This window comes from Arvicola amphibius, chromosome 14, assembly GCF_903992535.2.
Source record: "Arvicola amphibius chromosome 14, mArvAmp1.2, whole genome shotgun sequence".
Taxonomy (NCBI): Eukaryota; Metazoa; Chordata; class Mammalia; order Rodentia; family Cricetidae; genus Arvicola; species Arvicola amphibius.
In genome coordinates this window covers 51,934,730-51,960,909 of record NC_052060.1, presented here as the reverse complement: position 1 = coordinate 51,960,909, position 26,180 = coordinate 51,934,730, and the positions used below count along the sequence as shown (strand labels likewise).

The window sequence follows — 26,180 nt, the reverse complement described above, 5'->3', positions numbered from 1 at the left end:
CCATTGTGATAGCACAAAACAGGTAAAGACGATCAAGCCTCTCCCAGGGGTGGGTAATATACCCCATACCAAGGAGTGGAGGGGTAGGTAGTCTGCTGAGCTGCCCCTGCAGCTCTTGCTGCTCTTAACCCCCTTTGCTGTTTCCATCTTGCTTTGTTCAATACACGGCTGTTTTTATGACTGGGAAATCCGACTTTTGTGACTTCCAACTGGGCTTCCCTCTGTTACACAGACTCAAACCCAAGTTTCCGGTGGTGGGGTCAGCACTGCTGACCATGCCTGGCCTGACCACTATAGCAGGTAAGTGACCCCATGCCTGGTTAAACACACATGGTGTCTGCCCCAGATGAAGCCTGTTTTGAAAAAAAGGGCACGTGATTGCATTTCTGTGACCATACCTAAGTGTTGCACTAACTCAACTGTTTGTGTTCTCTTGCACACTCCAAGATTGTTTCTATGTCAGGATGGCAGGCTACGTGTTCTATCACTGGAGCCCAGATGCTGCTACAAAAATGTTAGCCATGATTCTTTAATAAGGGGGCAGCAGAGGCAGCTCAATGGCTAAAAAATCTTGCTGCTCTTACAGAGGACCCAAGTTCATTTCCCAGCCACACAACAGGCAGTTCACAAACCACCTGCAACTCTAGTTCCAGGGATTCCAACACCCTTTTGACTCTGTACATACCACATGTAGTCTTCCCCCCCAACCCGCCAACAAAATAGCAAAGGAATCTGGATAAAAAGGTAATTTCATGCACGTTAAGTGGTTAAGAAACACACGCCCACTGTAATGCTTGCACTTCACGTTGAGAGACTGAGCGCTGCATTAGTGGGTTGTTACAACGTCTAAGTGATGGCACGCTGGAGGGCTGCATAGGACCTGAGGGGAAATGGTGCTATTAGCTGGGTGTGGGTGTGGTTTATAACGCATCATAAGCTGGAGCAATAGGCATATGTCTGAGATGGCTCTGTGCAGCCTAGCTCGGCTGAGTAGCTTTCTGTTTCACCTGGTGTTTCTACAATCACACAATACAGAAACAGAGGCAAGGTTTACATTATGCATAAATTTATCCCCTTATATTTATTTGAATTTGTACAAATTTCTGGGGTTTTCTTGGTTTTCACCACACATGTAAGCAAATGTTAAGAGCTATTTATTAGGGTACAGTACAAACTTGCTTCTCTCTGAGGAACTGCCAGTATCTGAAGCCAGACTCAAAGGAACCAGTTCTGGGGAAGGGAGCTGGGGCAGAACTAATGAAAACTCCAAGTGGAGTTGCTTCAAGAAGGCATGTGCCATACATCACAGCTGAGGCCTGTGTTCCCAGGCCACTCACAAGCAGCCCCATCACTTTTAGAACTTTCCCGCAAGTTTGTGGCTCTCTGTAGCCATCAGACAGAGCCGTAATAATGGAATGTTATAAACTGATCGGGTGCATGCAAAGCGAAGCCACCCTCCAGAGGGAGTCTTGAGTCAATAGGAATGTCACTCCAGGATGTCACACGGAAGCCCTTGTGTTTGGGATCGGAACACTGGTCTCTGGCCCTTAACACCAAGTCCAGAGTTTGCCTGAGATTTACCAGTCCTCCTGGGCCTGCAGGAGCAAAGTTTAGCTCGGAAGCATATGAATGGTGTCTGCGCCAAGACATTTCCTCTTGACAAAAGGAGCAACGGAGCTGCAGAAGGACAAGGTCCGTGCTAGTCTTTCCCGTGCCAGCAAACCATTTCTCTGCTTTCTCTTTTTTTTCTGTTTGCTTTTTACAACAATATGCCAAAGCACTGTGTGACTGGATTTCTGTTTTTCTTTGAGGCATTACCAGTGAAATTTTGTTTGGGAAGATTAATTTCACTGAGATCAAATAATAATTTTTTTTAGCAATTGTTGCTGTGCTTAAGTAGAATAAAATTACCAAAGAGTAGACCTTTTACCTTTCATGAAAAAAAGGGTTTCTGAAAAACTATAAAACCACAGGCTTTTAAAGCCTTTTATTATATTCCTTATACATAAACTTCTAACTTTAATATGTGGGCGGATTAAGGGATGTCATAATTTTCTTAATTTGGGGTGTTTAATATGAGCATGTTCAGTAAGTCATATCAATGAAAATCATCAGCTAAAATAAAACAGTTCAAAGACTTAAAGCACAAGGGCTTCTCAAGATAAAAAGGCAAGAAAAATGCTACAAACCGTTCCTGTTCCCCAAAGCACTCTGCTCCAAGAAGCGCATTTCATTGAGCCTCTGCACCGAGTGAACACCAGACATGCAGGGTTAATGTGAGTCCACTCTAGCGCAGAATTAAGAATGGAACATCAGGAACTGCAGCAACGCGGAAGCTGGAAACGCGAGGATCCGAAGACACCAGTGTTGTTTACCAGTGCTCTGGTCTCACTCTGGCTAGTTCTGTAACCATAGGTTACCATCTAACATGAGCTTGTTATAGACCCTGAAAAGGTGTTAATATTCTTCCAGAGGCCTATTGAAAGAGCCAAAACAAAATGTGTTCTGTACACTGTTTTTTAATAATTAAATGGGTAAAATGCCATTTAAACATTTAAAAATCTATTATGAAAAAGATTTAAAATCAAAGTGTCTTTTCCAAAAATAGAGAATACTTGAAGCTTCCACAATCACCAGGAAATTCGCTGTAGCTCTCTGCTTGTGTAATCACTGAGTGGATGAACTATCAGCATCAACTATATGGCACCCCACAGCAGGCTGCCAAGGCTCACAAAGAGCTGTTTACTCCTCCTGATGCTGCGGCCAGGCTGCTGCGGCCAGGCTGGGACCTTAGGAAGATGGCTCGCTATCCACTAGTGTGCTCTTTAGGACCTGACAATGCTGGAGCCACATGTTCTCATTGAGTGAGATGAAGACGGGGCTGCCTGAGCTGCACAGGACTTACAAGGATGGGAGCCTTTTGTATTACGTTGTGAACTTTTACTGAGTGTAGTGTGATCTGCTCTACCCTAAAACTCTGCAAGGACTCAAGCACAGACCTCAGAAACAGAATACAGGACCTGCCGTCTCAGCGGGCAGAGCTTCAGAACACAGTAAGGCCAGTGTCACTGCCCCTTCTTCCAATGAAGAAATGTGCCACTTAATCACCCTGTCAATAGTTACACCTCCCCAACAGATAATATCTGTTAAGTGACACACTTGATAAAAGCATCCCAAAGTTTTACAGGCGAACACCAACATGAGTCTGTACATACCACTGGATGACGGCATCTCCTCAACCCTTTGAAATGCGTTATTCCCGAGGGGTCACAAAAATAAAACTTCAATTAGACAATTGGTGGTTTTAGATCAAATCATTTAATCAGTAGTCCATTCCATTCTAATTTACATTCGGCCCTGGGGAGGGGGCGGGAAATCACCAAACACTCAATTCAGAAAAAAAAAAAGACGGAAATCACCTATTTCACAATCTCAGCTGCATGCACATCTTTGCGTAGTTTCTGTTGGATGGTAATCCATCTCTCCCCTGTGGGAATAAAGTCTTATCTGCTTTGTATATCAACATTTGTGGGGGAAAAAACCCTGCAAACCAATAAATGTATTCTATAGTGCATCCCACAAGAAATACTGGCAGGGCTTGCAGAAGCCAAGCACTGCTACCATTACATACATGGGCAGGCGGAGGACCTGGAGCAGACCAGACCAGACCAGACCAGACCAGACCAGACCAGAGCGTGACTAACACACCAGTGGTTTATGACAATTGAGGTTTTACAGCCAGCATTCAATTCAGGGATTCTCAGTGATGGGGTGAGTGAGCCCATCTTCTAATCCTCAGGGGCCAGCATGACAGACACAGACATGACAAACAGCAGGTCCTCGGCCCATGCTTACTGAACGGAAGAATGAACATGAGCACAGGCAAAGTGTGTTTACCGCAGTCACACAATTTGACCCAAGAGCATGTCCACACTGGTGTGTACACTTCTAAGAACGCTAACGGCAGGGCAGTCACAGAAGGGCTTCCATAGTTCACAGTGCTCCAAGCTCCCACACTTAGAAGCCGCCCCTGTGGTCCCAAGGCCTTTCAGAAGGACCTACCCAGGGGAAGTTAACTGGATTCCAGGCACAAGTCTCATCATGCACCATAGAATACGTTCTCCTACAAAAACCAAGTTATTTTCACTTAGCTAGGAGAGGAGCTTCAGAATTACTACCAAATAACGTACTGTATTTCATTTATACAACGAGGCAAACAACTTGCTGTGGATAGTCCTGTAAGCCTAAGTCATGTAATATTTGCTTCTCTAAGAAAATACTCCTTTATTAAATCTTAGCCATGGTCTTCTCTGTCACTGATTTTTCTATTAAGCTTCTAATCATTGTAAAGTTACTTAAGAGAAGGAAACTATCTCAAGTTTTCAATTCCATTTTTAAGCTTTGAAAATTCAAAATGGGTATGTCAAGTATGTACAAACCAACTTGAGGTACAATGTTTCAGATTTCTATATTGATAAACAATAATAATAACGATACAGCAATACAATTACCAGGAGGCTTCTGAACCGGGAGACACTGGCATTCTCAATGGGGTCATGAGGACCAGCATGGCTGTGTTGCTTGCACATTGCAAAGGTCTGCAAATCAAGAGGCGGAGCCCTGGAAGCTTTCCCATTGACCCATACTCTCCAGCACAGCACACCCAACTCTCTGGGAAGCCTGAGAATTTGGGATCATTTTAAAATCAGAGTGGGCAGCAAAACAAGAGAGCTAGCAAGATGTACGGCTTCTGGCAGATTTGTGCACACCCCTAAAGCAGAGAGATCTGGTTCTCTTTTACGGTTTCCTTGGCACCTTAAAGTCTCAGGAATTTCTGTGGGGTATGAGAGCCTCAGACTGTGCTGGAATGCAAACATAGCAAAAAAGCAGGTGTTCCTTTCCAGAAAACCCTCCTCATGGAATACAGCACAGCTATGACGAAAAACAGGAATGCTTCTATCTGGCCAAGGCTGTCATGGAGACAGACCCCCTGTGGGGATGTAGGGTAGAAATAATCAGAAACTACTTCAAAACTTTGATTGCCTTTCTTCAACAGCAAGGCAATTATATCCCAGCTGGGTTTCCTCCTCTGGACTATAGCAGTATCTCTGAAATATCACATTTTAAAGAGTAAGGAAATGATCATGCACCAGGCTGAAGGTAGCGACTCTCTCACACAAGCTAGCTCCTTGATGTATGAGCATGGCTACCAGCGAGAGGATGCTTAGTGGGCAGCAGTGCCTCTGCAGGCCGTGCTGTCTGAGCAGCCCCACACAGTCACACAGTCAATGGACAACAAAGTTTTCTCATTTGGTAGCATGATGAATTTAATGCAAGAGCCACAAACAGGGACAAGGAAAGAGAAAGGCAGACGGGACTAACCTGCATGGTTGAGCAAGGACTCGTGTCGGTGTCTATGTGCAGAGACAAGTAGGGTGAGGCACTTAAAAGCTTTTGGATGAATCCATCCAGGAGAAGCCTGGCCTAGGTCTACATTTATTATTACTGTCATCACTATCAATAATAACACACTTCTCAGGAAGAAACATGCAGCAGAAACATGAGACGAAAGAGCCTAAGATTGTTCCGAAAATGAAATAACATGAGCGTCCAGAATGTCATATCTCAATTACAAAAGCCAATGCTTTGCACTGTCTTATTTATGTAGTAGTACTATCTAGTCAAAATTTTTTTAATTACAAAATTATTGGCAATGATATAAAGCCCTGGCTGGTACAGATATTACTGTACTGGCACCCATTTGGTAAGGAAAATATCACCATCCAGCTATATTAAATATCCTTTATCATCCAAATATCTTAAACCAGTCCTCTTATACTATAATTCAAAGACATTTTTATCTTTCCCCCATTACTCCATAATCAATATTCCTCTTAGAAATGATAACATTCACATATATAAAATAAAATATAATGCTTTAAAAATCTCAAAAATGTAATGTTAGTAGTTCTAGTTGTCATGGAGTTGCTTTGAATTTTTATTGCCCAGATGGCTTAAAAATAAAATCTTAAATGTCAGGTGGCAGTTGTCCTAGCACTTCTGTAAACACAATGCCACTGAAGACACTGGCATTAAACACTACACTCTAGCATTGTGTGGAATTTTAAACCTTAAAGCCTCTTAACATAATCATGTATATCTATGTACAGAACATACATAAATATCACTTTATGTAAAACACGAAAGAGGTAATCCCAAAATCACACTAAACATAATAAATATAGAACTTCCTTTGTTAAAAATCTACAGTATACATTCAAGTAAAGGCTAAACTTCCAATGCCAACCATATTTGGGACAAAAATTTAATGTTTACAATAATTCCCTAAAAGTGCTCTTCTCAATACCTGGAAGAGGAGATTCATTCTAGTGCTTCTGCTCCCATCCAAACACTCACTCCTCTATTCTGTTCCCATCCAAACACTCACTCCTGTAGTCACTACCGCACACCCAACGCCTCTGCAGCCTTTCCAACAGCTTAGCATTGTAGCTCTTTGGGGGAAGACGGAGTCCAGACAAACCACCCAGACCATCTTCAATAAGATGACTGACTTTATCACACACCCTGTTTGACTCAGATGTGAACGCGGATGCACAGCTTAGCAAGAGCACCGCCGTCTGTGCATCTAAGGTAAGTCATCTCTCTCCACGTGAGAATTTGTGTAGGTCGAGGAGCAGCCACTGTAGCAACCTTCCCGTGAGCTGGGTCTCGACACCACGCTCCACTTCTGATTCGTACATTCTCGTCCAGCCTCATTTGGTTTATTCTCTTCAGGAGTTATATTCAGCACATTGATTGAACTCCTGGAAGAAATAAGATAAATCTTAATAACCAATTTTCTGCTTCTTGTTTAGAGCAGACAGATGTTCCTAACATCTCAAGTCTGACTGCCGCATGTCTGTGCTAACAATACCTTTCGGGAAGCCACTTGAGAAGAGAAGGCGGCACACTTAGAGCTGGCTCTATTTGAGACTTCCATCTAGTCATTAGGTACAGGCCTGAGCAGCAAGATCTTCCCAGGGCAGATCAAGGACTTCCTGTGTTCGCAGGATGACCTGATTCCAAATGAACATCATCCCCTGTCTCACCTTCCACAGTGCCTCCTGATTATAGTACTGACCACAGTCTGCTTCCCGTAGAGAAAACCAGAGTACTGTTCTTGCAAAATGCTTGTGTCTTTCTTCCCCCTCCTCTTAATATTTGTTCTGTAGCTCTTAGATTACTGACATAGAAATACAGACTAAATTATTCTATAAAATGGTGTTTGGGTTTAAACTGCTCTAATACTTTCTCACCCTGAGGCAGTGGTTTTTCTGGGCTCTTTGTCTTTCAATACCAGTGTAATGGGCATAACAAAGAAACTTAAACTGTGTCCTCTGAAAACTATAAAAATGGCATTTTTCAATATTTAAGTGATTCCTGATATGAGTCATCCCTGTCTTTCTTCTAAGGCAGGATCTCGCAGCCCTGACTAACTTAGAATTCACTGTGTTCACCAAGCTTGCCTCAGACTTTGAGAGATCCACCTGCCTCTGTCTCCTGAGTGCTGGCATGAAAGCTGTGCACCATCATGACTGGCCCATAGGTCCATACTTTAAATTTAAAATAAGCCAGACCCTCCCTTGTTCTCCATTAGACTTCTATATCTAGCACAAAGCACACTGGGAACCTCTGTGCATGCAGATTTCTTTCCAAAGCCTCTACTGTCACAAATACTATATATAACAACTTCTCCTAAGCAAGCCAACACTGACCATTTTAGACGTATGTGACACGGCCATTTAAAAACAAATACCTGTGTTCAGATGCACAGGAGCGTGTCTGGCAAATGTCTGAAGTAGAGGGTGAAACAGGTAGAGATTTAGTCAGTTTCGATGTGCAAACTGGCGCTCCATTAGCCACACCGTGTGGCTTCTTCTGCCGTGGCCGTGAGTGCACTATAAGATTGTCTGGATCAGAACCTGGTTTTTTGCAGTAAGGGGAAGAGCAGGGCACACGGTAAAACATCAGACACAATAAAGAGAGACAAGCAGGATTAATCATTGCAATTTGGAGTGGGATTTGAGAAAGAACAAATTAATTGCCAACTCTGTCGCATATTCTGCAACTAGAAGAATCTAGCTTAAAAATGGTTAATAGCTAAAATCATGAATCTTCAAAAACATGGTATTATTATACACTCACAAAAATGCCTTGTTATATGCAAGGTTCTTCTATGAGCTCTATTGTGACTTCAGTAAATAAAATTAGTTGATTTTGGGGACCAGGGTACAATTCCTTGTTGAATTGTAGCCTATTATGGGTTGAACTCCGGGCTTTAATCACCAGCACTTGAACACACAGGCGGGCAGAGATTAAAAACAGAAAAGGCTTCCCTTAGACGAAGGCTTCCCACAGACAGACAGACAACAGAGTCCACAGCTCAGGAGCACTTACTTCCTGAGAAGGCACTGAGCAGCTTCACATTTTCTGAGCTGTGAGGATCAAAGGTCGTCATGTTTAAAAACTGCTGTTTTAACCAGCTGGCTCTTTCCTCTTCAAACGCCTTTCTCTAGGGTAACAAACAAACCACAGAGTTGGCGAGTACTCCACGTCATTCCCCATAACTTCTCCAGCTGTTTTCTCTCTGGCCACCTGAATGCTTTTTGTATGAAGTAGTTGCCTAGAAACTAAAAGACACTTGAGAAAAGAGTATTTAAAAAATAAAAATTTGGGCCGGGCGGTGGTGGCGCACGCCTTTAATCCCAGCACTCGGGAGGCAGAGGCAGGCGGATCTCTGTGAGTTCGAGGCCAGCCTGGTCTACAAGAGCTAGTTCCAGGCCAGGCTCTAAAAAAGCTGCGGAGAAACCCTGTCTCAAAAAAAAAAAAAATAAATAAAAATTTGGGGCTAGAGAGACGGTGCCATTGTTAAGAGCACTTGTTGCTCTTAAGAGGACCTGGATTCAATTCCTAATACCCACACGATGGCTCACAACCATCTGTACCACCAGTTCTAGGGATATAAGGACAGAAGAGGGTCTTTTGGCCTTTGAGGACACCAGGCACACGGTGCACAGACACATACAACAGAGACATACATTAAGTTAAACACTCTCATACATAAATAATAATTTTTAAACAATTTAAATGATAGAAAATAATAGCTTTTACTAACTACACCAACAACTGCTGGGTTTCACCTGAGCAGAGTATTAGCCACATTTCTGAACACAAAGAACACATGACCATAAAACTGGTATCAGAAAATACCCTGCTTCATAAGTCAGCCACTTGGAAGGGACTTCTAATTACATTTCTTTCTCCACTAGCAGTCTGTCATGACCACTGCTACTGAGCCACAAGAGGGCAGACACAGGGTACCAACATGGCCTCCTCTCTGGTCAGCTGATGACTCCTAACCCACATCTCTCTGTGTGTCCCCTGTGTTGACAAGCAGACATGTTCTCAGAGAGCTGGAGACACTTTTGTGGCCTGAGGAAGACAGCTCCTGAAGGAAGAGACTTTGCAATTGTGGAGGAAATCGGTGTTGGGCCTTAAAATCACCAGGACCGAGTCTTCCACTCATAAATGGGAGTTTGGACCCAAGTGTCACCAGACAGCAAAGAAAACCAATGGCAGATGAGGAAAAAGGCCATGACAGGAAACTAACTGCAGATAACAATGTTTCAAGAGTTCTGAAAATACTGTCACACACAGCAGAGATTCATAAATGCACACGAAACAATAACAGTGCACAAAGAAAATAAAAATTACAAACTCTGAAATAACAACTCAGCAGCTGAAGTAAACAATAAAGCTGATCCTGGAAACAGTTTGACGACGTAAGAGAAAATCCAGAACTTAGAACCAATGTCCAGGGAAACAAGCAGAGGAAAAACGTCTCCAAACTGAAGACATTAGATTCTTATGGATGAAAAAACCTAAGACTTATCCTGGCAAAATTAGGAACTATAAAAATCCCATAAACTTCCACAGAAGGGCTTGTGGGCTAGCTCCCCACAAAATTACCTACAAAGTAACAAAGGCCATGTTGTCAACTAGCCTGCCCTCAACAACAAAAACTAAAACGAGTAATTCTTTCAATTAATTCTTGAGGTGAAAGCTAGAAGTTAAAATTAAACACCCAGCTTATATAATCTAATATACTTTTAGATAGTCCAGTATTCAGATTGGTTGTCACTATGTTGTGTTTCATTTTAAAAGGTGATGTAAGACGGTGACACAGACTTCACAAGGAAAGCACGAAAGGGACTAACATGAGTGGCAGGAACTCAGCAGATTACAACATCAACACTAGAGAAGGATATGGCTTTCCTGGCAGGCAAAGTCTTACTACGTTTTCAGAGCCAAGACTAGCTTGGTGGCAGAATGATTGCTTTGCACATATGAGGCCCTGGATTCAGCCCCCATCATTTATGCGTTCAAATGCATTATTTGTTTATGGAATGAATAATATCACATAATCATATTATCAACATTATTATCTGGTTTTCAATTTTTAGGTGCCAACTTTAGACAAATCACCATATTTATAGATATTTTATAGTACAGGGCAGAATATAAATGTGATAGCACTTGGACAATGAAAACAATCTCAATGTGAAGGGGCGAGCAAGAGAGGTAGGGAAAAGCTAATAAAGGATTTTTGCTTGGCATGACGGCACGTGCCTTTATCCCCACACTCAAGAGGCAGAGCTCTGAGAGTCCGCTTTTTACTTCATGTGTATGAATGCTGCACGTGCATCTGAGCATATGCATGCCTGGTGCCTACAGAGGCCAAACAAGGCCTCCTTCCCTGGAAATGGAGTTAGTTTTAGATCCCTTGGAACTGAAGTTATAGATGGTTGTGAGTGCTGGGATCCAGCCAGGGCCTTCTGGAAAAGCAGAAAGTACCCTCTCTCCAGCTCTGAAATGGGATTAAAAGCTGTGCTACCACACGAGCTCCCAGTAGACATTCCTTTTAATCTGTGGTAATATCTAAGGGATAAATTGGAGATAAAGAGGACACTGTCTCACTCCATAGTATTTTGTACAGTCAGCTGAGTTTAAAACCATATTGGGACACTGTATAATTTCTGAAAGGCACTATGGAGGCAATGCATTGCTGACAGAATGCAACCGTGGACACGGATGATGCAAAATCCAAACCGCTAAGTGCTATGCATTCCTCTCCAAGTCTGGGAAACTGTCTTTTACTGCGCTTTCTGCTCTATGAAACAAGGTTGTTGCTGGGACTATCTTCTGGTACCACATGTATGCACAATGGATAAGAGACAGGTGCCCAAAAGAAACTAAAAATCTAACAAAGACCATCCATATGCTCAGCCTCCCTTCAATTTCCAGTTACTTGTAATGTACAGGCCTCCAGGCTAGCACAACTGACTCCACGATGGAAGTGCCACTCAGGCCATGAAACAAAGACCTAATCCTTCAAAGTCCATAGTTCTGGGAATGTCTCCAAATGCACTAACCTTGCTTTTTCACTTCTGTGGCTCTGCTTCTGGCTAACTATTCTTGCTAACTGAAGTATGTCAACCCAAGATTTGGTTTTTGTGCTTAAAAGCTCAGCCTGAGGAAGGGATCCCAAACATACAGTGGTCACTGGCCAGATAATAAAGACTTTCTATTGGCTTAAATTCATGGAAGTAAGTCTTCTCAGGTAGATCCCCACACCGTGAGGTGCCCGTGTGACACTCAGATAAAATGATGGCAGAGCCAAGTTGGACCCAGGAGCGTGCACCTGCACACTATGCCCAATGCAGCGGCACTGAGAGCTCACCTCCAGCCCCAAGCGGATCGCAGCTTCTGTAAAGCTTCGTCTTTCCCTCTCAAAATTCTTTTTCTGCTCTTTAAAAAGTGACCACTCTTCTTTGAGGCGTTCCTTTTCTTCCAGCAAGTAACAGTCTCGCAACAGTGAGGTGGTGTCGTCGTCACAGGTGGTGGCCAGCTGCTGCTGTTCAGGGTTAAACACGGGAAGTCAGGAAGCCCACACAGCTCACACACATTCGAAGGCGAGGAAGACAGGTTAAAGCTTGGCCATGGACATAAACTATGAAGAATCAGCCATTCAAAACCTGCTTCCCCAAGTGCTTGGCACTTGGCAAAAAAGGGAGCATGTGAAGAAGGGGTGCAACCTGGTGCAGAATTCAACTCTGCAGACCTTGGGCAATACAGGAGCAGGAACCTAGCAGGTTCAGGAACACCCTGAGGCCACTCCCACTCACCTGCAGGAGCTGCTGCTGAGCTCGGATCATTTCCTTACACTGCTGGATCTCCAGCTCCAGCTTCTCAGTCTCCTGTTCGTGGTCTTGCCGTGAGATGACGTCCTCATCAAGGCCTTCCATGTGCACCTTTGAAACTGACAGGATTCCGTGTGCTGGTTAGTCTGTTGTCACCTGACACAAGCTAGGGTTATCTCAGAAGAGGGCACCTCAACTGAGAAAAGCCTCCATCAGACTGCTCTGTGGGCAAGCCCACAAGGCACTGTCTCTAGGAATTTTGCTTTTTTTTTTTTTTTTTGTTGTTGTTGTTTTTGTTTTGTTTTTGGAGACAGGGTTTCTCTGTAGCTCTTGCTACCCTGGAACTTGCTCTGTAGATCAGGCTGGCCTTGTGGGAGGGCCCAGCTCAGTGGGGTGGGACCACCACTGTGAAGGTGGTCTTGTGCTGTGTAAGAAAGCAGGTTTTGGAAGCCATGTGGAGCAGGCCAGTGACCAGCACAGCTCCGTGGCCTCTGCTTTGGTTCCTTCATGACGGCCTGTGAGCTGTAAGGTTAGGTGACCCCTTTCCTTCCAAGTTGCTTCTGGTCATGGTGTTTATCAAGACTAGAAGCTCTGACTAGAGCAGCCAGAAACCAGCACAGGTTTTGCGGATACACATTGGTCTTGAACAGACACTTCAAAATAAAAGTCTCCCAAATTTTCCCTTCCTGCACTTCCCACAGGTTTTGTAAAAGGAAGTTATTTTCTTTAGCATTTTACATTTTCCTAAGTTGTAACAAAATGAAATGTTTTAAAGCAAAACAACTCCAAGTTCTGACAACTACACAGTTATACAATTTTAGGGCTAAATAGATTTACAAATAAGCATTGCTGCCAACATTTAACTTATAAACCACATTTATTCAAGACTATCATAAGATTAATAGTATGCTTCACTGTGCCTCTGGTTCTTGCTACCCAGTCTTCAGGAGCTACCAGCCCAACCACAGAAGAATGCTAACAAACCCCACAGATGGATAAACTGTTTCGATGGCGATGGAACGATACTAACGACTGTGTGCGCTCATGTTAACGCCTACAAAACTAGAGTCCAGCAGCTGCTTACTAAACCATGATGACGAAACGACGTCATCTCCTGCACATCAACGTGGAGTTGTGCTGCTGCCCTTACAACCACAGCACTGGGGCCAGAATTCACTGTTTTGACAATTTCAATAAATTTTATGTAGACTTCATTTACTAAATAGAGATCGTAGTGTTGAAGAAATGGTGGGGGTTAAAAGTGTACTCTGCTCCTGTAGAGGCCCATGTTCTGTTTCTAGAAGCCATGCTAGGGGCTTATAACTATGCCTAACTTTAGCTCCAAGGGAGCCAACACCTCTGGCCCCCACAGGTACCAACAGTCACATGATATACCCATTTACAGACCCACAAACACAATTAAAATGATAAAAATAAAAAATAAAAATTTAACTTTCCTGACTTAAAGGCACACAGACTTTAGTACATATAAAATGGTTCCCCTTCATGTTCTTGTGCTCCAAGTTAGTCAGTTCACTACGGAGCTGCCAGAGGACATAGCATGAGGACGGGAGTGATGCTCACTTGCTCTCTCAGGCGGCCTGTGACCAGCAGCCCTGAGCCCACAGTGCAGCTGCCCAGCTGTCCGTGCGACCAGACAGCAACAGCTTACATCACTGAGCGTGCACAGGAGCAGCAGTTACCTTGGTTATCAAGTTTCTCTACATGGCTCTTCAGAATTCGCCACTGTTTCCTGATGCTGTTTGTAAGCTGCTCTCTCACAGTATCGCAGGAAAGGCCCCATCCACTCTCTCTGCTCGGCTCCCCAGCATCATCTTCAATATCAGAGATGACCTACAACCCAGGGGGAACAAAAAAAGAGTAGGGACTTACAATGGCTTCACACCCAGGCAGACTGAGACAGTCTCTTCACCCATTACCTAGTACCTTATAAACACACTACTAACACTGAAGACACTAACTCTCAAATTCACATCTCTTCAACTTTGACGCTACAGAGCTGTCTGAGGGGAGACAGATGCCGTCTGTGCGATGCTCTGTTACAAACCTGCACAAAGGTAAACTCGGGTTCAGTGCCACACGGCCGGCAGGCGGGACTGAAACCGGTCAATCTGTCTCTGTTAGACCGCCACAACAAATGAACGTTTTGAGGTTATCTATGGAGTCAAACGCGCAATCCCAATTCCCTCATCATTTTATGCTTGACATGCTTTTCTTTTGATTGTACCAAGACATGAAATTATAGGAAAACGTGCCAATGCTGATTAAGTTGCCACAGAGAAACAGTACTAAATGTCTTCATTTATTACTAACTTCCAGGAAGGCCAAAATCCTTGACTATGAAAAATACCCTCAGGAGAAAGAGGGCAAAAAAGTAAAAGAAAGAGGAGTCATTAGGCCCCTCCCTCACAGACAAGCACAGCAGGAATGGGGGCTGGCTAGATGCTGTGACGTCAGCACTGGGGTAATGGAGAGGAGATCCGTCTGAGCAGAGCAGCTGATTAAAGCTGGCAGATGGCTCAGAGACAGCTCTTGCCATCATGGGCCTGTAAACCCATCTCTGAGACTACAGACCGAGCACCCTCACCCGAGGTGCAGGACCTGAGCACTTGGGAGTTAAGACATTCTGAGATTTTACAGTCTCTCTCCTCTCCTGCCTCAACCCCTGTGTGTGTGTGTGTCTGTCTGTCTGTTAGGGCTGGGACCTAAACATGAACTCTATTCCAAATGCACCTGGTACACACAATTTGAAAGCTAGTTACTAATTTTGGGAGCCGTCCAGGGAGATGAGATCTGCACTTCTCCACCTCCCCTCAAAGCTACAATGATGGAGCAGGAGGGGGTCCTATTTTTCACACCATGGTGCTACACCCTGATTACAAACCTGCTGTTAACACTCATCAGGCCAGGCCAGGGAAATGGCTCAGCAGGTGAAGGCACCTGCCACCAAACTGGATGACCTGAGTTTGATACCTGGGCCCCATGCGCCGGGATGGTGGAATAAGAGAACTGACTCCCACGGTGGTCCTGTCTCCATACCATCCCCAGTAAAGTAAATTTTAAAAATTCAAAAACCTTAGCAATAGGCAGGTGTGACTGCATACGCCTGAAATCCCAGCACTAGGAGGGTGAAAGCAGAGACTCTTAAGTTCTGTAGCCTATATTGCATAGCAAGATTCTGTCTCAAAACAACAAGAAACAAAATTACTCAAAAAACCCCCAAATTACTCCTTTTCCAAGACTGGGTAAAAATCTACAATCACAAGATTTATAAAAAAAACAAGTTGGGTGGCAGTGGTGGCACACGCCTTTAATCCCAGCACTCAGGAGGCAGAGGCAAATGGAGCTCTGAGTTCGAGGCCAGCCTGGTCTACAGAGTGAGATCTAGGACAGCCAGGGCTACACAGAGAAACCATCTTGAAAAACATAAAAGAAAATCAAACCCACCTAGCTTTGGGGGATTCATATTTTGGCTACTATACAAACCAAACACAAGTGAAGTTCAAATAGTACCTAGTGCCCAATGGTCTAATTCCTGTTACTAATCTGTCCTAAAACCTTCACTGAAAGGAAACAATGACAAAATTACCTAAATATTAAGAGAAAAGGGTAAAAAAATAATCTTTTAATAACAGGGAAATTATTTCTGACTTCCTTTAGCTTTGAACTTCATGAAGAACCTCTAGGGGTGTCACCACTGGGGATGTTACCCCACCTGAGGAAGAGGAAGGCACTCCTGATTTCTTCCCCACATCCACTGACTAGGAAAGTTCTAGTCAGCCCAGAAGAGACCTCGTAAGTGATGTAACCTATGCTGGTCAAAGTTCAAAACTGGCTCCAAGTGACAGACACTGAGAGAAAAACTAAGTTTAAAACAGCTGTCAGTCAGAACAGTGCTACCCTTGTTCCAAAATTGGATTCTGAGGAGGAAGATCATACATTCACATCTATTACCATATACTGTTACAATATTAGTTTCTGACATTAACCAAACTTTCTCACAGGTATATATAGGGAAAACAGGGCACATAGGATTTATTTTGGTAATTTCTATAGTTCCAGGAATACACTTTGGAACACACAAAGGACTATGTCCTGTGCATTAATATTAAACAAAACAAAACAAAATAACAAGATGGACTTCTAAGCTTGCCAATTTAAGAGCCCATAAAATAAAGAATCCTCCAACATAGGCTTACAAAATGTTCTTTGGTGGCTCAGCTGGCAATGGACAGACCCAAGTCAAACTGTTACCTTCAGATTTTAACCACTGTGAACTTAAGGTTTAAAGCCAGGACTTAGGTGCCCATGGCAGGTGCTTGAGTCAAGCAGGCTTTCTCTGTGCTTTCTACCGTGAGAGCATCTAGTCTGGAAGAACCCTCCACAGCCACTCTCTCTGTGATGTCTTCTCTGACTGAGCGAGAAGAGTCACCGCACGTGGCACAGGTGGTCACATTTCTCTACATGCCTAGCCTTTCTAGCATTTCTTGAGGAACTGTCGCCATCTTCGTTCTGTATTTTTGGGACTTAGCACACAATGAGCTTCAATAAAGGCGTGAACTGAATGTTTCTTAAGTTCCACAAAGACTACATAGAGTGAAGACTCTCACACATGGCATGAGACTGTCACACATGGTGTGAAGACAGTCGCACACACTGTGAAGACAGACACACAGAAGTGAAGACTGTCTGCCACACACGGCATGGTGGTTGAGTGCAGATACAAATCCAATCCTATTGCTGCTGTGCTAGTAACCACTGTGCCTCAGTTTGCTCACATCTAAGATGGGTACAATTAAATAATAGTCAAATGATTATAACATTTTAATCATCATAATTCTGGAAATCATTTCCAGGAGAAATATGAGGGAGGTGATGCTCATGAAGTACCAGATGGTGGTCCCCAGGTGATTTCCAGGATGTGCCTGAAAATGCGCAGGGCAGTTTTCAGTTGTCACACTGACTACAGGGGCAGAGCAGTGAGTACTCCCCAACACTGCTACTGCCCTCACTGAGTTACCTAGCCAGAGTCTGACTGGTGTGGGCTAGCACCCGAGGCCGGTGTTAGAGACACTCACAACAGCGCCTGTGCCGTCGTCTGCTCTTTCCCTGGGTTTCTTCTTCTGGGGAGAGAGAAGGGAAATCATCTCCTTCTTCATCTGCTGGAGGACCTTCTTCAGCTCGGCATTCTCCATCAGGATCTGCTTCTGGCGGTACTCATAGTCATTCAGCAGGGTTTTGTACATTTCATCTTCATTCCTGGGGAGAAACCCGGATGTGAGAACACGTAGGGACAGCAACCCCGGCTACCAGTCAGGTCACACGGCCATACCTGGCTTCTGTTTTATCGGTCCTCCACGAGCCTCGTTTTCCATCAGCTCGACCCACATAGTTCAAGACGTCCATGGCTACAATGTAAGCACAGAATGCAATCAATCTCTGTGCCGTGTGCTAAAAACTCTACTACACCTGAGACACACGAGGGACTGACCCTGACCAGGCACATAGGTCAGGACTCTTCATTTCTTCCTTGGCTGGGGATGAAATAACCCTCGAGCTGTCAAGGACAGAGGCTTGTGCTCACTAGAGGGAGCTCAGTATCACTACTAACTGCACTATGGGGTGACAAACCACAGGCTGCAGGCTAGCTGCCCACTCTTGGATTCATCCACCTACTTACATACTGTTAGGGGAACCTGCCCTGCACTGGCAGAGGGCAACGCTAAGCTCACAGCCTGGCACTTACAGAGAAGGCCTGGCCAGGCTTATTAACCACATCACTGCTGTCATCTTCAAAGGAGCCAAAGCTCTTGACAGTACTAATGCTCCATCTTCCCTAGATGCAGAAGATCGTTGGGTGTAAGAAAAGTTATTCTGATTTGGAACTAAGATGAAACCTATCATTTCTAACTGGGTTTGGGATAAGAAACGGCAACCCACTCCAGGCTGCTGCCGCTGACGTTTACAAAGCTAACTCTAAAATCCCTTCTTTTGACATGTAGGAGCCATGTGATGCTTCCTATATCCTGTTCTCTCCAGAAGATCAGTGTCCTCTGCCTTATTCCCCAATGCCATACCCGTCGTGTTAAACACACACGTGTGGTGGTCTCAAATGTTTGAATACTTGGTCTCCAGTTGGTGGAACTGTTTGGGAAGGGTTAGGAGGTGTGGCCTTGCAGGAAGAGGTGTGTCACTAGGGGTGGGCTTTGGTTCTTCCTGCCTCATAGTTTGTCTCAGAGAGTAAGCTCTCAGCAATGCTCCAGCACCACGCCTGCCTGCCTGCCTGCGGCCATGCTCCCTGCCATGATGCGCACGACCGTCTGAGACTACCGTCTGAGCCCAATACGCTCTCCTCTAAGCTGCCCTGGTTACTGTCTTACAGCGATAGAAAAGTGACCAAGCCAGCATGGAACCAGTGATGCAAACTAAAACCCAGTTTTGTTTTCTCCACAAATAAGTTCTCTCAATTTGTAGTTTATAGGAAACACCTACATTCTAAAGCCACTTAGAGCGTATGAAGATGCTCCACTGCCACGCTTACGGACACATCCCTGCAGCTGCTCCTCCCGCTATCCGCCAGCTCCATACCTAGTCTCTTATCCTTCTTGTTCATAACAAGCTGATGCAGCCGTTCCTTTAGCTTATTGTATTCACGCTCCTTCCTCTTCATGTCATGATTATACTGAGTAGCCCGACTGGCTATGATATTTTGTAATTTTTGTACCTGAAAGCAAAAATACTTTCTATCAAACAAGTATTAATAAGCCTGCTAAAATCCATAAATTCAAAAGGTAAATCAAGTCCTATGCCCACCTTCCCACCAATGAGTTTTTACTTCTAAGCTGATTCTTCCTTTGTTATAGCCAGAGGAAAGCACCTAAAAACACCAGGTGAATGACGATACACAGTGGTACAGGGGCTGCCAGCAGCTGTTTTCTCTCTGAGCAGCAAGCACTGGGAGCCGAGGTCAGGGACTGCTCTTCTGAGTCTGCCATCCTGTGCATGCTAGGCCAGTACCTACTGCTGACCACACTCCCAGACTGTCCTTTTACTTCAAGGCAGGGTCTCACAGAGCTGTCCACACTGGGCTTCATTCTCAGTTTTCCTGCCCACCTCCTTAGCAGCTACCAGACTCAGCTGGTATACTTTGTTCTTTAGAGTCGTTTCCAACCCTGACCACAGAATGGTGTTAGCTTACTCCATTCTAAAGACAAACCACCATCAAACAAAATGTAATAATCAACACATTACATCAAAATTTCCTATGCAGTAATTTTGGTTAGATAATCACTGTTCTCTATTAAACGCTAATTAAACAGCATAAAAAGAAATCTATTTGTTCATGGGCTTTTTAAGAAATAGATTCCTGGGGCTGAAGAGCAGGTTCAGTAGTTAAGAGACTTGCTGCTCGTACAGAGGACCAGGGTTCAATGCTCAGCACCTACAGGTTGGCTCACAACCACCTGTGACTCCAGTTCCTGGGGATCCAATCTTCTGGCCTCCGAAGGCACCAGCCATGAATGTGGTACACAGACATGGAGCAAACCCCCATACAAAAATAAAGCATAAATAAAACAGAAATAAACTCCCTTTTAAGTCCCCTAAAGAATAAAACATTAAAATACTATTTTTATAGCTACTATTGACAGGGCTCACAAGACAGAACAAGGAAAGCCTGACGGTTTGCTCTAGGATGCATCATAAATAACACCTCCAGGGCACTAGCGCTGTTGCTCCACGCTCCACAGCTGCCACCACCCAGCTAAAATTAGAGGGTTAGGTACCTACTAAGCAAAGATTAGAATTAGGGTATTTTCAGTTAGAAATGAAATTTTTAATATGAACTGCCATAGCTTTGTGCATTCTAGGTAATCTAATAAGGTTAATTCTTTGCTAGAAAAACGATAACATTTAAGATCGTGCAAGAGGGGAAAAGGAGATAGTTTAGTGGTAGGTAGAGGCCTTGCCTAGCATGCATGGGGCCCTGGTCAGGTGAGAGCCAGAGAGGACTTCACTGTAGAGGGAGACCTTGCTGAAGCGAGGAGCAGGTGGAAAGGGGCGAGCCGTGCATCTGTGGCAACACTGAGGATACAAAGGACGCACACGCTGAGTTCTCGTGGGCCCTAGAGTGAGTATGGAAGGATGGCACAGGAGGCACTACCTGCGGCCAGCGATGGCCTGAGGTCCTAAGTAAGAAAACCTTCTTGGCCGGGCAGTGGTGGTGCACACCTTTAATCCCAGCACTTAGAGGAGGGCAGGGACAGGCAGATCTCTGTGAGTTCAAGGCCAGTCTGGACTACAGAGCTAGTTCCAGGAATTTTAGGACTGTAACACAGAGAAACCTTATCTCAAAAAAACCCAAAAGAACCAAACAAACAAACAAAAAAAGCAAACCTTCTTGGAGCAAGGCAGATGACAGGCACAGGAGTGTACACCACCAGGCTGGTGTGACAGACAGGCACAGGGGTGTACACCCACCACGCTGGAGTGACAGACAGGCACAGGGGTGTACACCCACCACGCTGGTGTGACACAGACAGGCACAGGGGTGTACACCCACCACACTGGTGTGACACAGACAGGCACAGGGGTGTACACCCACCAGGCTGGTGTGACACAGACAGGCACAGGGGTGTACACCACCAGGCTGGTGTGACAGACAGGCACAGGGGTGTACACCACCACGCTGGTGTGACACAGACAGGCACAGGGGTGTACACCACCACGCTGGTGTGACACAGACAGGCACAGGGGTGTACACCACCAGGCTGGTGTGACACTGGATCTTTTTTAAAGGTCAGGTAGCCATTACGTCACACCTCAACTCCACAATCAGCAGTTCAGCTCGTGCACGGCCACGAAGACTCACCTCATCCTTTTCATTTTTCAGGAGCTGATGCAGATTCCTGTTTTTGCACTGTAACTGTCTGTCTCTCTCCTGAAGCCCAATCATCTCTCGCCTCGAGGTTTCCAGCTGTTCCTGGAACATGAAATGAGCCATCTGAGTGATGCCGACAGGAGTCAAAGAGTCCACAGAAGTGACGGAACTCACACTAACCTGGAGCTGGAATGTTTACTTCAAGCAGTTACTATCAAGTCTGATGTATGAAATCACATGCCTTAGTTACATTCATTTTTATTCTATTTATATACAAGAACTGCAACATGGTTTCTCAAAAGGTTCTTCGTCTATGATTCTGTCACTGAAGAGTCCAGAGTTCTCTGAGACTTTCACACTCTTGGAGCACACTTAAGAAGACCCTCACCTACAGCGACACCTCCATCCTGCGGATGCTGGGCTTCAGGGAAGGATAAATGCCACCGAGTGTGACAAGCCTGGGGACATTATCGTTCACACTGCACAAGCTCAAGTCTGCACTCTGAGAAATTATTTTAAAAATTCTAAAATTCAAAGAGGAACACAAAGTCCCCAAAACAGGCAAGATAATCATAAGCAGAAAGAATACAGCTGAAGGTGCCATGACACCTGATTCCAAATTATACCACACAACAACAAAACTACAGCCCTACTGTGACCATGGGAACAGACATGAGGGCCCATGGAATTCAACACAACACAGCAACAAAAATACAGCCCATTGTGGCCACAGAAACATACATGAGGGCCAATGGACTACAACACAGGACCCAGAAAGAAATCCATACAGTTTCAGCCACCTCATTTTTGACCATGGGCATAAAACATATGCATGGAAAAAGTCAGCCTCTTCACTAAGCTGTGCTGGGAAAGCAGGATAGATGCCTCACCCATCCCATGGATTCAAGACCTTAGTATAAGACCACAGACCTGAAGCTGCCAGAGGAAAGAACAGAGAAAACAGCTCAGATAGAGGGAGGCAAGGATCTGCTGAGGACTCCTGAACTGACTTCAAGAACGGACAAATGACATCAGGACCAAAAAGCTTCCTGCTTGTTCACAGTAAAGAAAGCAGTCAGTAGGGGAAAAGGATGGGAGGAAATCTTTGCAAACTACAGGTCTGGCAGGGACTAATCCAATCTATAAAAAGAACTCAAAATATTAAATACAAAAGCCCCAAATCATTCAATAAATGGACTAATGCACTGACAAGGTAGTTGTCAAAAGAACTATGAATGGCCAATGAGTATATAAAAGGTCTTCAACATCGTTAGCCTTACAGGAAATGCAAACTAAAAACTACAGCAAGATTCCACATTGCCCTCATCAGAACAGCTACGACCATCAAGGAAAGAAGCAACTCCAAATGCTGCCCAGGATGCGAGGAAAGAGAAGACTGTGCACAGTAGCTAAGCTATGGAACCAGCCTAGACATATCAACAGACGAATGTATAAGGAAAACATGACATGGTGTGCATGTGCGTGTGTGCGCACTGCAGTTATAACTATGGACTCATGACTTGGACTCCACTGGCCAGAAAACACATGAGCAGGAACTGTTTTTTTTTTTTTTTTCTAGTACTTGGTGAATTAATTACACCAGATCTAGAAACCTTACAAATTTCTGTCCTCAGCTAAGCAAAGTAACAGATTCTAGCTCAGGTCAAACCCACGTTAGAAGACATCCTCATAGAGCAATCTGCTCTCCCAGGAACGGCCTCATCACTGCGCAGCACGACGACACCTGGCAAACGGCACACGGATGGAAGAGCACGTCCTCTAGGGTCAGAGATCTGGATCAGCCTGATCAGCATCCAGGTCCTAAGAGGGCTCACTCATTGGAGCATGCACAGCTCACAGCCCTAGAAACCACTAAGTTCCTTCTCCAGCCTGTAGGGTCCCCCGCTAGCCAAGATACACAGTGGGGTGCTCTCCCTGACCTTCAGGCAAACAGGATGTACAAGGAGCTAAAACATAATTACAGAGACAGCGTTACCGCACCAGGTCTGAAGACAGACAGGTACATCGGGCAGCGATGGCTGACAGGAGCATGTGGCACGAGGATCTGTGCCACTTGGCTAGAGCATCGCCAAATGTGTCCAGTGCTCACGAGAAGGGCGGCACACACTGCTTCCTTGCAAACATTACAGAGACTATGCTCCCCTGCAGCATCCAGAGAGTCAAGGTTCTCCAGCTTTCTTATCTGTCTTAGAAGGGGTGGGGAAGGAAGAGGGCCAAGGACCAATAGATGGAAAACCCAAGAAAGCCAATTGCCAAGGGCATATACATGTACACAAAGGCTTTGTTCTCATAACCAGGGCCTTATATAGAATATTGAGGGAGAATATAATGTAACATTATAGTAAGTCTTTCCTATACCATGATTTAAACACTTGTTCCTCTTTTCTCGGGGGAAAATGTATTTCTTATAGAAAAACATAGAAAAGCTTTTATAAAGAAAAGAAAGCAAACCAAAACTGGCAACAGCATTGTGTCTGTGAAGGAGGCAGGCCAGCGCCTGTTCAAGTACCTTTGCCTTTTACAGAGAACGGTGACAAGGGAGGAGCCACAGGGCAGGGCAGTCTCCCCTGCAGCAGAGACTCCTGCTGTCAGCCACTGTCTGCCTCGCTCCCCTCCTGAGCTCTGCTCTTTGGTTCACACACCCTGGGAATGTTTTCTGTGGGGTCAGCATGTTATGAAACACCTACTTTATCAAACAAGACTGGAAGAGGAGAGTACCCTGATTTTCCTCAGAATTCTTAAGTTCCTAACTTAACTCTTAAGTTTCCTAACTTGCTACAGCTCAACAAGTCACTAAACAACAAAACCAAGGCCTTTAGCATAGACAACAAGAAGCAGAATCATCAAACTGTTCCAATTACTAGAAAGCATTCTTACCTACACCTAAGGGAACATCAGGCCTCAAACACAGCTCCACCTGTGTGTGCCCCATGGTAAGCACTGCCGCAGGAGGAAAACAAGGTGTACCTTAAGTTTGGTATAGCAGCTCTGCAGGTGGTCCATGTCGCTGCCCAGCTTCAGATTCTGGGTTTCCACACTCTCCTGGGCCAGAAGGTTCTTCCGCTGAAGCACAAGTAACTCATTCATACAATTTAAAACAGCAACTATATTCAACTCTCTCTTTGTCTCTTTACTTTTGGATTCTTCATATAAGGAAGGAAAACCGAAGGTAGTCAGTTCCTGAGAGGAGAAAATGTATTCTTAGCAGCTGGATACTCTGGGAAAACATTGGTCATAGGCAGGATGTTTCAGTTTGGCAGGAATGAGCTACTGTACCCCTTGGTGATAAGCTAGTAACAATGTTGATCCTCAACACTTCAGAGTAGACCGAAGTCACCCTGACACAAAGCCAACCTCACTACGTGCACTGTAGAGCCATCCCACAGTGTACGCAGACTTGATAAGATGAGGCAGCATATAATACACAGTTATCAATTCGTCAACTGGAACTTTCAGTATGTACGTTAATCTTTTTCAGTGGATTAATGTATAACTTAGTGAAAAGAAAAAAGTAAAAAAAATTTCCTAGATCATTAATATTAAATACTCAGAGAACAAAAACTTAAACAACTTTAAATTCTCTGCTGACCAATCACCCATGACCTGGCATAACTTCTCCAGCTTTGTTATCAATGAAACGAGGGCTGGATGCCCACACAGGAGTCTGCGACAGAAGGCATCTGGCTGGGCAAGCACAGCAGTCAACCTTGTGTCTGCGCAGACACTCCCACAGTCTCTGCAGACCTAACGTCTAAGTCTCGGCCACTTCGTAACGACACACTCAGGCTGGCACATGCTTTTCTTGTAGCTTTGATATTTTCTTGTATATAACATGACTTATGCTCTTCTTCCCCCCCCAAAAAATTACCTGATCAAGATATGAAATACTTTGTTCAATGTTCTCTTCTGTGCAGAAGGCACTGACAACACCGTGCACATGTTTTGATAAAGGTATTGAAGAGCATAGCACTTGCTGGGAGTATAAACTTGACGGAGACATCTTTGTTTCTGAGGTATATTGAGAGAGATTTTTGCTTTCTGAAAATAAAAAAGCATTCAAGCAATTAAAAAACTACCATAATCTCTATTACCAAAGATTCTGAATTACACATAAAGTTAGAGCAAAATACTTTTGTGTGAAATATATGTAGATTTTTATTTTTTTACAAAAATGAGAAAATGACACAATTACATTAATGCTCTTTCTTGGTAGATATGTTAAATGGATTCACAGCTTAACTTCCACTATTGGATTTATAAAAATAGAAAAAACATACTTGTCTATGCCATTCAGTATATGTGACTCAAAGAGTTAGAGACTGAAGGAGCCAAAACATGTATTTCAAATGTGTAAAATTTCCCTCAAAAAATGGTAATAAATAATTTATTGCCCACTTGGCTTTTTATAACTTTACTGGAAATGAACACCGGGTGCGTGCTAAACACTGCTGGCTGACATCGCATCTCCCATGCCTGTGGTTTTCTCAATAATCTCTCTGTGATGGCGTCTGCTGTTTGGACTCAGTTACCTGCACACAGACTGGGATCTGTAACAGTCATCCAATCTCCCATAGCAATTTCCAGAGCCAGGATACCTGAGGAGGTGGTTCAGTGCTGAAACATGTACAAGGGCTTCTGGCGCTCTACGTGAGCATCTCCTTAGGAAGAAAGGGACAGAGGCATCAAATTTAAAAGGTGAGACCCAATAAGAGCCAAAAAATAGCTTGTGCATTCTTTGAGTTTCATTTCATTTTTTATGCAGATAAATGTTTTCCCTGAATTTGTATGTGCACCATATGCATGTCTGGTGCTCATAGAAGTCAGGAGAGGGCACCAGGTCCTCTGAAACTGGAGTTAGAAATGGTTGTGAGCCACCATGTGGGTGCTGGGAACTGAATCCACGCCCCTGCCAATAGCAGCAAGGACTCTTAACCAGGGAGCCAGCTCTGTAGTCCATTTATGTGCCCCCTTCAATGGAAGGTTCTGTAATATCTGCTCCT

The 26,180-nt window shown here is 44.4% G+C and overlaps 1 protein-coding gene across 2 annotated transcripts in view; it reads right to left on the bottom strand.

Annotated features, from left to right (window-relative positions):
* Positions 1-3,406: 3,406 nt before the first annotated feature.
* Positions 3,407-26,180, bottom strand: part of LOC119801320 (SSX family member 2 interacting protein) — a 36,740-nt gene continuing 13,966 nt past the window's right edge. Inside the window, exons 2-14 of one of the 2 annotated variants that reach the window (XM_038311856.1) lie at positions 25,710-25,838; positions 25,049-25,218; positions 24,148-24,360; positions 21,151-21,261; positions 18,870-19,005; positions 17,614-17,689; positions 17,360-17,540; positions 13,964-14,114; positions 12,246-12,379; positions 11,801-11,974; positions 8,458-8,572; positions 7,817-7,982; positions 3,407-6,824 (exon numbers count right to left, since the gene is read on the bottom strand). In XM_038311856.1, the coding sequence (XP_038167784.1) occupies positions 6,647-6,824; positions 7,817-7,982; positions 8,458-8,572; positions 11,801-11,974; positions 12,246-12,379; positions 13,964-14,114; positions 17,360-17,540; positions 17,614-17,689; positions 18,870-19,005; positions 21,151-21,261; positions 24,148-24,360; positions 25,049-25,218; positions 25,710-25,752 (1,848 nt within the window). In that variant the 5' untranslated portion in view covers positions 25,753-25,838 and the 3' untranslated portion in view covers positions 3,407-6,646. The remainder of the gene's footprint in view (positions 6,825-7,816; positions 7,983-8,457; positions 8,573-11,800; positions 11,975-12,245; positions 12,380-13,963; positions 14,115-17,359; positions 17,541-17,613; positions 17,690-18,869; positions 19,006-21,150; positions 21,262-24,147; positions 24,361-25,048; positions 25,219-25,709; positions 25,839-26,180) is intronic. The other variant, XM_038311857.1, reaches the window with a different exon arrangement.